General features: G+C 41.4%; 1 protein-coding gene across 3 annotated transcripts in view; it reads right to left on the reverse strand.

Annotated features, from left to right (window-relative positions):
* EPHA4 (EPH receptor A4) overlaps positions 1–13,796 on the reverse strand; it is a 135,869-nt gene that overhangs the window by 15,718 nt on the left and 106,355 nt on the right. For 2 of the 3 annotated variants that reach the window (XM_075004633.1, XM_075004632.1), the window contains exons 9-13: positions 9,505–9,563; positions 7,452–7,565; positions 7,075–7,260; positions 2,175–2,236; positions 1,443–1,652 (exon numbers count right to left, since the gene is read on the reverse strand). In XM_075004633.1, coding sequence (XP_074860734.1) covers positions 1,443–1,652; positions 2,175–2,236; positions 7,075–7,260; positions 7,452–7,565; positions 9,505–9,563 — 631 coding nt within the window. Of the gene's footprint in view, positions 1–1,442; positions 1,653–2,174; positions 2,237–7,074; positions 7,261–7,451; positions 7,566–9,093; positions 9,232–9,504; positions 9,564–13,796 lie in introns of those variants that run through there. The other variant, XM_075004634.1, reaches the window with a different exon arrangement.

The raw sequence follows: 13,796 nt of genomic DNA on the forward strand, positions 1-13,796 counted from the left end.
GGATGCTCTCACTTCAATGAATTAGAATATTGATGGAGAATAAAACAAACAATTCTGTTGAGATAGGACTAGTGATTTTTTAAAGCATTTTCACATATTATCTATGACCATGAAGCAAATACCCTTCTTCTGTCAAACACAGATGTATGGACATGGCTTATATGTGCCTGTTATTTTAAAACTGTCAGTAAGTAGGACATCTTTTTAAGCTGATTGAGTACAGTGAAGCTCATCCAAATGTTCCCAACACTTTGTTACTGATACTAAAAGAAGACAATGTACTGTAATGCAAATTACATTGATTCACTGCAGTTTACTCAGAGAAAGCAGAGTGCTATATTTGCTCTCAATAAATTCCAGTAGTTTCTGACTTGCCCTGTATATTTGTCTATATTTTTATTTGCTTGAATACAGCTTTCCAGACCTCTGTTTCAGCCTCTCTCTCTCTCTCTCTGTCCCTCACCACCCTTATGTGAGTGGAAAATACCAGGGTTGTCCAGCATTTAATACTACATGAGTCTATCTTTCCAGATAATGAACTGTGAATTCATTAAAGGACGAGTAGAGAGATTAAACCACAAAAATGGAGTACTACAGACAATCTCTGCACTCGGGAGAACAGATGGAGAATGGTACATATTTAAAAATGAAAAAACCAAGCAATTAAAAAAAGACTTCATAAAACCTCTGATTTTTTTTCCTGGTACATGTTAATTTTAAAGGTGGTGGTAATGGCCGGAACACTGTCTGTGAGAAGCACTGTTGGTATCATTAATATTTTACAAGCAGACTCACTAAAATTAGGATAGCAAAATTACATAGCACTATGGTGCTAAAATTCTAGTAGTACTACACATCTACTCTCCACTTAGTCATAATTAAATATTGACTGGCATACGATTAGCAATAAACAGAAATTCTTCACAACATAAGGGTCTTTGTAAGTTACTAGGTATCCATGGCATAAAATGCATAAGAGCTGGAGACCTTAAGAAGTTCTTTAAGCACAGTTAGAAGAGAATCCATTTTAGGGGCAGGAATAGGTTGAACAGGTCATCAAGGCCAAGCTGGTGCAAACACTTAAGTAGACTGCTACATATGCACATGAGTAATAATACCACTAAATTAAATGGGACTTTCCACATACACTAAATTAAACACACAAACGTTTGCAGGATTAGGACCCAAAACACTAACTCCCAGTGTTAAACTCCTGTCACCACATCCTAGAACTGACGACAATGGGCCAGAACCTAACAGAGGTGTACTGAGGTAACTGCACCAAAATCAGTGGATCTACAATGATTTACTCTGGCTGAGATCTTGGCCCTAGCTACAATTCTAATGTAACGAAACAGGGTTTCACATGTGCATGAGATTATTTAAAAACAAAACAAAAACAAAACCATTTTGTAAGGAGGAAACGGCCTTTCATGACTTACCCTAGTAGTATAAGCTGCTTCAGGATCATCTTCCAGAACACGGGACATGCCAAAGTCAGACACTTTGCAGACCAAGTTGCTGTTAACCAGTATATTTCGGGCAGCTAGATCCCGATGCACATAACTCATGTCTGACAGATATTTCATTCCAGAGCCAATCCCACGAAGCATTCCTACCAACTGGATTACTGTAAATCTGCCATCGTTTTTCTGTGGTGGGGGCAGGGGAGGAAAAAAAAAATCACAAAGCATTAAGCTAAAAGCTACATTACTGCCACAGCTGAAGCTGGCAAAGAGCATACTCCTAGATCTTCATCTAGTTTGAAATGAAATGCAATGTTATTTCTTCACCCTCCTGACTAGTGTCTATAATTCACCAGTAAAGTACAAACCCAGAAGTTTTGTCACTGCTTCCTGTGATGTATGGAATATATCCAGTTTTAATGAATCTACAGCACTGCATGGCTTTCAACAATGGAATAAATCAAAATTGTGCCTATTAAATGTGGATTATTTAAGAACCCACATTTCAATGTTCTATCTACTCTACATCCCTCCACCAGTTACTGGCACTAGAAGAAAAAAAAATATATCAAAAAACATTTCCCAAGCACAAACATTCTTAGGTTTATATTCTCCTGTATCCCTCCACCAACTAGAACTAAAACATGGAATCAGAGATCGTTCCTCCATGTAAAACCACCTTGCATTTATTGTATAGCAGTAACTTACCCTGAGGAAGGCATCCAAGGAACCGTTTTCCATATACTCAGTTATGATCATTACCGGTTTACCTAGAGTTTTCAGAAAGAAAAACACAATTCCTTGATGAACACCAATGTTAATGAGATAAAAATGGGCTACACACGATTTTACTGCCAAGACACCTGTCTTGCACAATCTAATTTAATTTTAAAAGTGCCAAGCTTATGCCTCAGCTGTAGGAGCTGGAAAAAATATTATGGGACAAGAACATTGAAGGGCTCCATCTGGAAGGTTAACCCTGTAAGGTGATTTGTTGACAAGGTCTTTAACTAAAGTGGCCCATGGTCTCCAGGGAACCTATGAATGGATAATTGCCTGCTAAATATAACAAAAGAGGCTAAGGTTGAGGTGACCAAATAGAACTGTTTAAACTTGAAAAATGGGTAGGATAATTAAACTCTTTGCTAGAATATGCTTTTTCTATCAGAAGCAGACTCAGTGAGCACTTGGATTCTTTTCCTTTTTTTTTTTTTTTTAATATCAAAGCTTCAGGGGAGTGGAAAGCTGTCAGCAGCTCAAAGATACTCAGATGCAGCTTGAGATTTTGAGCATGCAAAACATAAACTCCTCTCTGCTCCTGACTTTCACAGTATGGAGCTTATATCCTGTGTGTCTTGCTATTTCTAAATGAGCCTTCTTCATTTCCCTCATAAAATAAACAATTCAATGAATTATGTCAAATACGGGGTCAGATGCAGTAGCAGCACTCATCTTTCCACAGTGCAACAGGAAAAATGAGCTTTAAGAAATGTAAAAATACTGTGTTACTGACATAGGCCAGTTTTCTCGTCACCAGTCTAACTCATAAAAATAAAAGTACAGTACAGTACAGTACAGTAAAAATAAAGACCAAACATGCACATATATGATGCTTGACATTTAAAATTAAATGGCCCTGATCCTGCACATGAGAAGCCCCTGCACTTTCAATGGACTTCGTGTTCAGAATTTGTGTTTGAAGGACTGAGGCCAATCTAATTACTCCTGTTTTTAAGACGTACAATGGGAGGCACAAAGGAATTAGGTGATCACCAAGTGTTAAACAACCAAAGCCCAGTCTCCAGAGCTGCTAAGTGAAGGCTCCAAGGAAATCAGCTCTCTCTAAAGTCAGAGACATAGAAGTGCTCAGCTCCTTGGAGTATCAGCCTCCACACAGTGGCAGTAAGAGTGGGAAGTTCATGCCTCCCAGTTTGCTGCTCTAACATTTGGACAAGCTGCCTCTACTTGTTTTTAAAGGTATGGGGAAAGGGATAATTCCTATCCCTGACAACATTTGTTTTTGTGTTTATACTGATAGGAACTGCTTTAAACAAGGAAAATTTACAGAGAGGCTGCAAACAACCTGCAACTGAGATTGCAGGGGCCTGCAGTGTAAAGACAGCACTGAGCTGGCATAAACACTCAACTCTTGTTTGCTCCATTCACCAGCAGTGTCTGCTGAGGACAATCAGCTATAAAAATTGGCCATCTGTGAAATATTTTAGCACTGAAAAGCTCCTGTAGTTATTTATACATCAGTGCATTTTTCACTCCCCAGAATGCCTCTCCTTGTAATTCTGCCAGAGGTGTGAAAAATCCACACCCCTGAGCACTGCAGTTAAGCCAACCCAACCCTCTCCTCCTCCTGGACATGAAAACACTGTTAGGTGATGCAAGAATGCTTCCATCAATCTGTCTAATGTTGCTCGGGAATGTGGCTTGCTACGGCACAGACAAACCCCTTCCCACTGATATTTCTGCACCCTGACATTATGCCAGCATAGCTGCAGTGCTGTAATTATGCCATGCAAGTCCCTGTTAATGTAGACACAGCCCCAATAGTCCTGATTCTTCTACCATTTCAGCCAGTGCCAAAATCTCTCATTGTCACAATGGCACACCACACTTGCTCATGCAAACTAGCATGTGTGTGAAACTGTAATCAGGCAGCTGGATACCTACTCATCTGATTCTCATGAACAAAGGTGAGCCTTGAGCAAAACAATTATGTGTGTGCGATCTTGAAGGCCTTGGCTGAATATTTGCTTTCTTACAGGAAAAGGCTGGGTAAGACATCACTCCCTCCTTCTCCCAGCAGGAAAATTCACCTATCTGAGACATCATCAATTAAGAATGGAAACCACTCTAATCCAATCTGCATATTTCTCTGTTTCTTTTACCTTCTGAAACTGTGACGGGCCCTTCCACAGAACAAATACATCTAAATGAGTTTTAATTAACCTCCCTCAATCAAAATACACTTTGTCAACTTAAAAGAAAGGGAGACTCTCTTTCAGTGCATTAACACACAATTCCATTATTCAGCTGCTGCTTGAGCAGTAGGGAAGTAGGAGGGGATGAGAAGGGCCAGGGGAGGGAGCAAGTTACCATCATCTAGTCAATTATGAAAGTACTTGACTAGCGGCCAATAATGCATTCAGATTTTCCAGCTTCCTCTCTTCCAACAGCCCCCCCGCACTGCTCCACCTCCACAATTCATCTTGCATCTTAGTTTTCAGTTTATTAAATGCTTTCATTTATCACAATCTTCAAAATAATCTACAAGAGGAACCAAGATGAATGTCTTCTTAAGTAGCACTCTTTACCAAACAGCCCCCGTTCTGAGGTACCCGAGCTGACTTGGAGCAGAAATGCTGCTTTCTGGGAGCCAGACACCAGGACGCACCCGGGTCAGCCTATCACCTCCTACATGAAAGTCTTAAATCATTTTAATTTGGTGAGAACTGCATTATGCAAATGACTCCAGTCATTTATAACTGTTACAGCTGTACTAGCTAAAGGGTTTTAGAGCCTCGGTGGGATGCCAATACAAAGGTCCCCCTGTTGCTTCTCTCTTTTCCAGAAGTGCTATGAAATCACTATCTGTAGCAAACACATCACCACATACTCGGCGCCCCCTCCCCACTTTTTTAAAAAGGCAGCAGACCTGCAAAGGTATTTAATTATAATATTATCTTGTAATTAAAGTACTCAGGGACTTGGCAAGGTCTGGCAAGCCACAGACTATAGCAGCCTAGAAGACTATTTTCCCTTGTGGAACTTGTATTTAAAAAGAAAACAATGGATTCTATACTAATTGCATTTCCAATCACAGCTAAAAAACATGCACATTCTAAGGGGGGATTCAAGGATATAAAGGAGAGACTTTCAAGATTTTCAAAGGCACAAATGAGCAGAGTTAGAAATTCAGTTCCCATTTGACATTCCAGAAAGGTTATCGCAGAATCATAGAATACTAGGACTGGAAGGGACCTCGAGAGGCCATCGAGTCCAGCCCCCGCCCCAATGGCAGGACCAAGTACCGTTTAAACCATCCCTGATAGACATCTATCTAACCTGTTCTTAAATATCTCCAGTGATGGAGATTCCACAACCTCCCTTGGCAATTTATTCCACTGTTTGACCACCCTGACAGTTAGGAAATATTTCCTAATGTCTAACCTAAACTTCCCTTGCTGCAGTTTAAGTCCATTGCCTCTTGTTCTATCCTCAGAGGCCAAAAAGAACAAGTTTTCTCCCTCCTCCTTATGACAGCCTTTCAGATACCTGAAAACCGCTATCATGTTGCCGCTCAATCTTCTCTTTTCCAAACTAAACAAGCCCAGTTCTTTCAGCCTTTCTTCATAGGTCACATTCTCTAGACCTTTAATCATTCTTGTCACTCTTTTCTGGACACTCTCTAATTTCTCCACATCTTTCTTGAACTGCGGTGCCCAGAACTGGACACAATACTCCAGCTGAGGCCTAACCAGCACAAAGTAGAGTGGAAGAATGACTTCTTGTGTCTTGTTCACAACACAACACACCTGTTAATGTAATGGGTTGGGTGTTTCACTGAAATTTGCCCTGTACAAAATATCATCATCACTGATTTTTTTTCCACCCTCTAGTTCTTTTCTAATATAAGTTCATTAGAAGTTATGGGCTCTCTTATCTTCACTCTACTCAGCCACTTTACTTCAATATCCAGATATCATTTCAATTAAATGCCATATTCTCATTGCTTTGTGCAGGGTTGGATACACAAACCTCCATCCATTGACAACAATGGATATAGAGGATTTGTTCTGCTGCCTACGCTGCCCTGAAAATGAATCTCCTTAATCTAGAGAATCCTTTACTTTTAGCATATAGGAGCTATACTATGTATTTTATTTGGAGCACAGCCATCTTAAACAGTACCCTCCTCTACTACAGAGTCTCAGTGTGCTTTCCGAAGTCAGACCCACATGAGTCTCACAGGTGTATTTCAGTTCTGGCTTGGAAACAACACCTGTTGAGCTTTGTCAGATTCTTACTCAGACTGGAATTCAGGGACTAGGTGCTAACCAGATTTAAACAAAATGATCAACCAGGTGTTACTGTAAAGGGAAGCAAAGCTATCACAGTCATAAATCAGAGACGGCATATAAGCAAGTCTCATACTAAAATAAAGACTACTTTATTTCAAAGACCTGCTTCTCACAGCTCTGCCTTGTACTTCAAAGTACACCGGCACTATCGTTTTGTTTGGACTTTTTTTTCCTAAGTATTTAAAATCCTTTGCTTACCATCTGCATTCACCTATCTGGTAACAAGCAATTCAGTCTAGCAAAAGTTTGAAAGATGCTTGCGCGGCAACCCATAAGAACTGCAATATTAATTCCCCCTAAAAATCTTGCACAAGCTGCCTGCAGATAGAGTATCAATTGAAACTATAAACCCATTTACAGCTGACAACAAGATTAATGGCTTGTCCTGCACTGATTTGCTCCTATTAGCTATCAGTGGATCTGCTCCATCTGTCACTTAACAGGGGAAAAATATAGGCAGATGTAATTTCTCGATGGCTTCCAAATTGGTCTTGTCAGAGAAATGACCTACTTACATTTGGTAACTACACCTTCCAAATGTATGATGTTGGGATGGTCAAACTGTCCCATGATGCTGGCTTCGCTTAAAAAGTCCCTCCTCTGTTTGTCAGTGTACCCAGCTTTTAGAGTCTTGATAGCCACACAAATCTCTCTCTTTCCTGGTACTTTGAGACGTCCGCTGCACACTTCACCAAATTCACCTGAAGGAAAAAAGACCAAACAATCAGCCATAACTACGAAACACATGTGACCCTCTGTCACCAAAATGTAATTGTTAAATGCTCTTCTGAAAAGTCCTGTTTGTTTTAGGGTGTGACATCAACAAGTTAGATCCCAAGATACATAACCATCAGCGAAAGCTGTGAGCATACACAGGTGTCTTGAAACTTACCCACACCTATGACTTTTTCAATCTTTATACAAGAGGCATCGATTTCTTTGGCAAATTCCCGCACAGCTTGATTTGGATCCTCGTACGTAAAAGGATCCACGTATGTTCTCACACCTGCAGGACAAAAATATTTTATTTGACGTCACTGATCTGCATGATGCTAAGCACAGAACATACAAGAAATAAATTCTTAATGGTATACAAATACAAAGAAAGCGTGCAGGAAAGAGTCACCATATCAGCCCTGGTTGAATGAAGAAGAAAGGACTTAAGGGAGAGTAAGATTTATTTTTAAATGCAAATTTTTCATTTCCTATCTACTGAAACACAGCATCAGGCTTTTGACAGTGAGAAAACTCCAGAAATTACTGATATTGGTAGTAGGCCAGTTAGCTGACTCCAGCCTTGTGACTTAGGCCTGGTCTATGCACAGTTAGGTCGACCCAAGGCAGCTTATGCCTATCTAAACATCAGTGTACACACTGCACTCTTGTCCTGCCAGTGTAAGAGCCCTATTGTTCCAACATAATAATTCTGCCTCTAGGACAGGCATTGGGCTTCTACTAGTGCACTTAGGGCAGAACAGTGTTCATGTAGACAAGTGGTCTCCAACTTGCTAGCCACTAGCCACATATGGTTACTTCGCCAGTTGAATTAGGCTAGTTTGCTTGAACAACAGACATATTTTCAGAATAATGTGGCTAGCTCGTGATAGCGGCTACTGCTTCAGAGCTGGCTGGACACCAGGGCTGCAGACACTATGTCATTTACATTGGCTGTTAGCTGTCTTGTCAATTTCTCAGCTCCAAGATATTGACAAGAAGGCTCTGCACCTAGAGCATAGCTGCCCCTGGTTCCCTGCCAGCTTGTGTCTGCCCAGCTCCCTACTCAGAGAGCCAAGGAGACCTGAATGGCTACCCCTGCCCCCAGCAGAATACAGGGAAGCAAGAATACACTAGGCAGCTAGGCTCCTAATGGGGGCCTATGTGAAAATGAGCATCCTGGCTCTCAGACCCACCTCTTCAATCAGTGGAAGGCCCACCACTGATAGAAGGCAAGGAACGTGGACATCAGCACTGCAGTAATTACTGTGGTGGATGTAAGGCGACTTAGCATAGGTCAATTTAAGTCTGTAGCGTAGTAGTGTAGACATACCCTCAGAAAATAAATGCATAAAACTGCCATTTTGGGGCCAGAGGAGTTCCGAGTTCAGACCCTAGGTTTGATTCATGACTTAATAAAGCTGTAAACACCAACATGTTCGGAGCGCTGTACTGATTGTATTGGAGACACTCGAAGCAAGATGCCATTAGCTGTGTTTGCAGAGAAGCTCTCCTGACAACACAGTGTATCCGAACCAGCATTTAGGTTGGTATGAGTTTTGTTGCTCATTGGTGTTGATTAGTCACACCTCAGAGGAACATAAGTTACACTGAAGTAACCTGTAGTGTAGACAAGGTCTGAGGAACATTCAATGTCCCCTTGAATTCATATGCGGATTTTTTTCCATCCATGTGCAGAATAATTTTATGTGCTCCAAGGCATGAGCAAATGTGCACCACCAATAGAAACAAAAACACTATTTTGCGCTCTGCTAATCAGCTGGGTGGTATTTGAACTTTTCTTGAGTGGCTGCACAAGCGCACAGCTTACAGAGAACGCAGCTCAATTTACTCCTAAGCACCTCCTCTGACCCTTCCTGAAGCATCCCCGACATACATACTGGGAAGAAAAGAATGTCCACCGTCTTCAGCCAAAAGCCGAGGTCGCTCAAACATTTCTGAGGGAGGGAATAATGGGGGATGGGGGGAGGAAAACAGGATGGCTGCATTAAAATCTCCCCAAAAATCCCAATGGCTTTTTCAATAAAGCTGGCTATTCAAAGTTTTCCTCATACTCAGAAGCTCTGTTTTCACAGAACAGGGTTGCAAACAAGGCAAACAGTGAAATATTCATCTCAGGAGGAATGTCATTCTTTATTTTCTGAACATAAGAAAACAGACATGCTTTGTGAACCAGATAAAAAAAAAACACAAGCACCACTGCCTTTTACCTTGATTCAAATGTTTCTCCTCATCCGCCTCTTGCTTAGCCTTACTGTACTTACTGCGTCTGTCGGAATGAAAAAGAGCATTACAATTCAAAATAAATCTCTTACAATCTCTTACTTAGAGATAAAATCAGAATCTTCATGACCTGCCAGGACTTGCATTGCTGTACATGCCAAGACCTATGTTCTGGGTTTGTCCTATAACAGTTGATGACTTAATTTACAACCAAGAGCAGAGCAAGCAGCTGCATTCCTTACACAGCTCAAGGTGTTACAGTCATCAACAAATGTATCAAAGGAAATACAAAAACTCAAACTTACATCTTTACATTTACGAAAAAGAAGGAGGTCTATTTTGTTGCTACATTTCTTTAAAACATCAGATCTTTGTAATGCTGAGGAGAAATTTTGAAAGGGGACTCAATTAGGCCTCCTGGTATTTTTTAGCATAATTAAATGTGGATGCAAATGGTAACATTTAAATGTCTTACTGATTGATTTGCAAGCACAATCAGGCAGACATCTAAATACTAGCCTTTGTAGGCAGTTCTAACTGCATAAAATTAGAAGTGAAATTTAAAAAGAAATCCCTTCCAGTCTATACATCTGTGAATAATAACGCAATAGGTGTACAGCATATTAAGTTTACACATTATTATTTCTACACATATACACACAGAGTCATTTATACTATTTATGTCTTCAATTTTAAAAAAGCATTTGCATTCAGCTTTAAGCATCCAAGTTAGTTTAGATTTGAGACAAATTAACATCAGAAACATCTTTCTAACAGGGACTTTTATACCAAAAGCTGGTAAGTTTAGATCTGAAGATTTCTGATATTTGGTAGCATTTGAATGTAAAGGTTTGGCCGAACCATTGTAAAGATGGAGGATAGTTGAAAAAACACAGACTCAGATCTAACGTTGGAAGAACCCAAAGCTGGGGGTTGTTGCTGCCCAACTTCCTCCATTGGTTTCCTCCTGCACGGACTTCCTAACCTCTGATCCCGTGATACTAACCTCCTTCATAAAGCACTCTGAGGTCTACCTGTGAAAAATGCTACCCTCAGAGCTAGGTATTGTTATACAGTGTTGCACAGGATCAGGGGATGCTCCTATTGACATTAATGACAAAGCTTCTAACAGTCCAGCAGGGAAACTGGGATGGGGAGCCACGGCGACTAAAATCAGGTAAGAAGCATGTGTTGGGAGAGTGGGACTGGCTAAGTAAGGAGATAGGGACTACTAGGGCACATGATGCATGGAGAGTGAGGAAATGAGTGAAACGGACCAGAGGAGCCTGTGGGGAGGAGACTGGAATTGCAGGACAACTATAACCCCAAGGAACTGATGGGTAGTGGGAGACCAGGACTTGGCCTGGAAGGAGAAACTAGGACTAAACTTGGGAAGGAGCCTGAGATTGGAATGAGAAGCATTAGGAGCGTGAACTAGGACTATGCAGGAGAGGGGAATGGGAATGGATTGGAAAGATGGGTGGCAAAAAAGACAGGAGAGGGGACAATTAAAGGTGATCGAGTGCAGGGGTCAAGTCTGGGGAAAAGAGAAAAAAGATTCTGTGACTATCACAGCATTATCCTCTCCAGAGCTTGGAATTCCACTGCTGTCAATAAATACCGATGCTATGCACTGGCGAAATACATCTCATCTCCCTTCAGTGTCTCTCCACGCAGAAGCTGACAACCTACTTCTGCTATCTGTTTCGCCAGTCGCTAACTTAACATTTGCATGCTTGCTTTTGCAATCATAACATTTCTCACTCAAGGGGGTGGGGGAGGAAAAACAGTCCACACTGCCCTTGATCCAGAACTCACAGCTCTCAATAATGTCATGGGAATTGTATTCCTACACCCAGGGCAGTATAGACACAAGTGCCTGTGAAGTTTCTTCTTTGCTAAGTAAATGAACAATAAATAATGTCAAATAGATACAATATTTAACTCCCTGACCACGGTTCGAGTTCAGCCGTTTTAATTGCCTGGGGACTGAAAGCTGTTGTGTGAAGTATGCCAAGTCATAACTTCGTCCACCTCCAGAAATCACAGGACCAAATTCTGCTTTCATTTCACAGGGGAAAACAATGAGGATTACACAGCGTGAAAGACAGCACAAAATGTGGCCTACTGTCTGTATGTATATAAGAATTGCTCTTTAACAGAGACAGGAATGTGTCAGCACCACTATTGTTGTGCATGCATAGAATGCTTTCAGTTAAATAAATGATCACCACAAAGCCTAACTTAGAGAAAAAGAGTTATTCTGAATTTCATGTGTGACCCCTGCAACCTAATTCAATTAATACTGACATGAAGACTTGTGAAACACAGCTTGACTGTGTATTACATGAAAGTGACTTTGTATTAAAATATTCCTGTTTATCTTGCATTAAAACTTCCTTCTAAACCCTAAACAAAAACTAGTCCATAGTACCCCAGGACATATAACAGGTAAAAGTAAGCATAGGAATTACTGTTCAAACAATATAATTGCAGCTTATTAGCTTTTAATAATACCTTCCAAACTAACTACCTGCTTCCACTTCTATCTTTGTCACCTGCTGACCTTTTTTCCTTGGCTTGGGGCGGGACACTGCTGTCTGCAATTGTCCCTGCAGAAAAAAAGAAAACCCTGAAAGCTCATTATTCAGTCATTGAGCCACAGGGAGGAGATCTGGATGTGAACGGACATCCACAGAGCGCTCACCTGAATGACAGAAGGAAACCTTTGTCTCAGGTTTGAATTCCATAATTATAGGGATTTCAGGGGTGGTAATTAAATAGGGGTGGTGTTCAGGAAGAGAATACAGAGGCTTTCACAAACTGCAGGGGTCAGAGATGCAAGCAACTCTACAGGTGAGACTTAGACACAAAGAAGAGGTGGAGCATTTTCTCTACAGGTCTGCCCCCTGAACAACAAAGCCAGGAATTAGTCTGCATTGTGGCGAAGCAGCATGCACTCTGGGCTGCTCTTTCAGCCACCGTATGACTGTGGGCACCTACACCATTTAAAACAACAGAGAGCTGAGGTTTAGAGCAGCTCTGATGAAAATACTGCCTGCCAGGGGAGCACAAAGCTGGGACAGAAGTAGTATGGTGCCCAAAAACTCAACAGCAAAGGTGGGTGACCCATTCAGCTAAGTACCCACCACCTGCCTCAGAGAGTGGGGTATTTGTTAGGGCCAGCAGTGAAGGGGGATACCAGGTATGTTCTCCCCTTGGGAGACTCTGGCCAGATGTGGGGCCAGCATTCCCCAGCACTCAGGATTTAACCTGGACTGGATGCTATGTGGAGCCTTTCGGCTCCATTCCAACTCTATCTAACTAGGAAAGAGAACCCAGCCTGACAGGTTCAAATAATAAGAGACCACAGTGAAAGACCTGGAATTTGGGGATGGGCTTTGGGCTCAAGTGACATTGTGAGACATTGTGGCCTTTTTCTGCACACTCCGTATCCATTTGGGGAGCACAGTGGGAAGTGTGCTCTGGCTCAGAGAGAGCAGAGTTCAGAGGAAGAGGTGAAGGAGAAACTACCTCAAGTTACAAGTTATTTGGTAAGGAGCCCTGGTGCCCTTGCACTGGCACTGATAAAATGCCTAGTGTAGGAGAGTGTGGGTGATGGGCAGCTAGCACTCCTTCCCTGTGCTAAAGTTCAATATGAGCTGCTGCCTGCCACATCACACCATGCTTGAGTACATTCTCATTCTGTTGCTGTGCCTGCAACAAATTGACAGCATGGAAGGTAAACCAATCTACAAGCCAAGAGAGCTCTTAACAAGACGTGTTTTAAAAAGAGTCACTTCATTAGATAACCAAAATGGGTTCATAAAAGCCATTTTTCTCCACCCAATTCCCTTCTGAAAATACAGCCTCATCCTCTAGCTCCAACTGCTCCCTAAAAGCTACATTTGACAATAATAGTCTGTGTTTAGCGAGGTGCTTGCAAGCAGCTTTGTAGAAATGCTCAAGCTGCCATCTGTCATTTGCTGTATGAATTTACATGACTTAATCTATGCAAGTTTAAACTAACACTTCAGTGGATTATTTCTAATGTTAACACACTCCCAGGGACAGAAGAGAACATATTATCAGGCTGGCTGGAAGTAGGAGGCATCAGGATCCTTAGGAAGATTTCTGCTGTGAAGATGAATTTTGGGTGTTTGAGCAACTGACTTGATTTAATGCTAAATGACCATATTAATCCTGGTTTTAACTGTGGGCACTCTAAATGGATATCCCTACCCCACATTTGCATAGTGGTATCAGTACACCTGCATGG

This window comes from Carettochelys insculpta, chromosome 10 (genome assembly GCF_033958435.1).
Source record: "Carettochelys insculpta isolate YL-2023 chromosome 10, ASM3395843v1, whole genome shotgun sequence".
In the NCBI taxonomy this organism is placed as follows: domain Eukaryota; kingdom Metazoa; phylum Chordata; order Testudines; family Carettochelyidae; genus Carettochelys; species Carettochelys insculpta.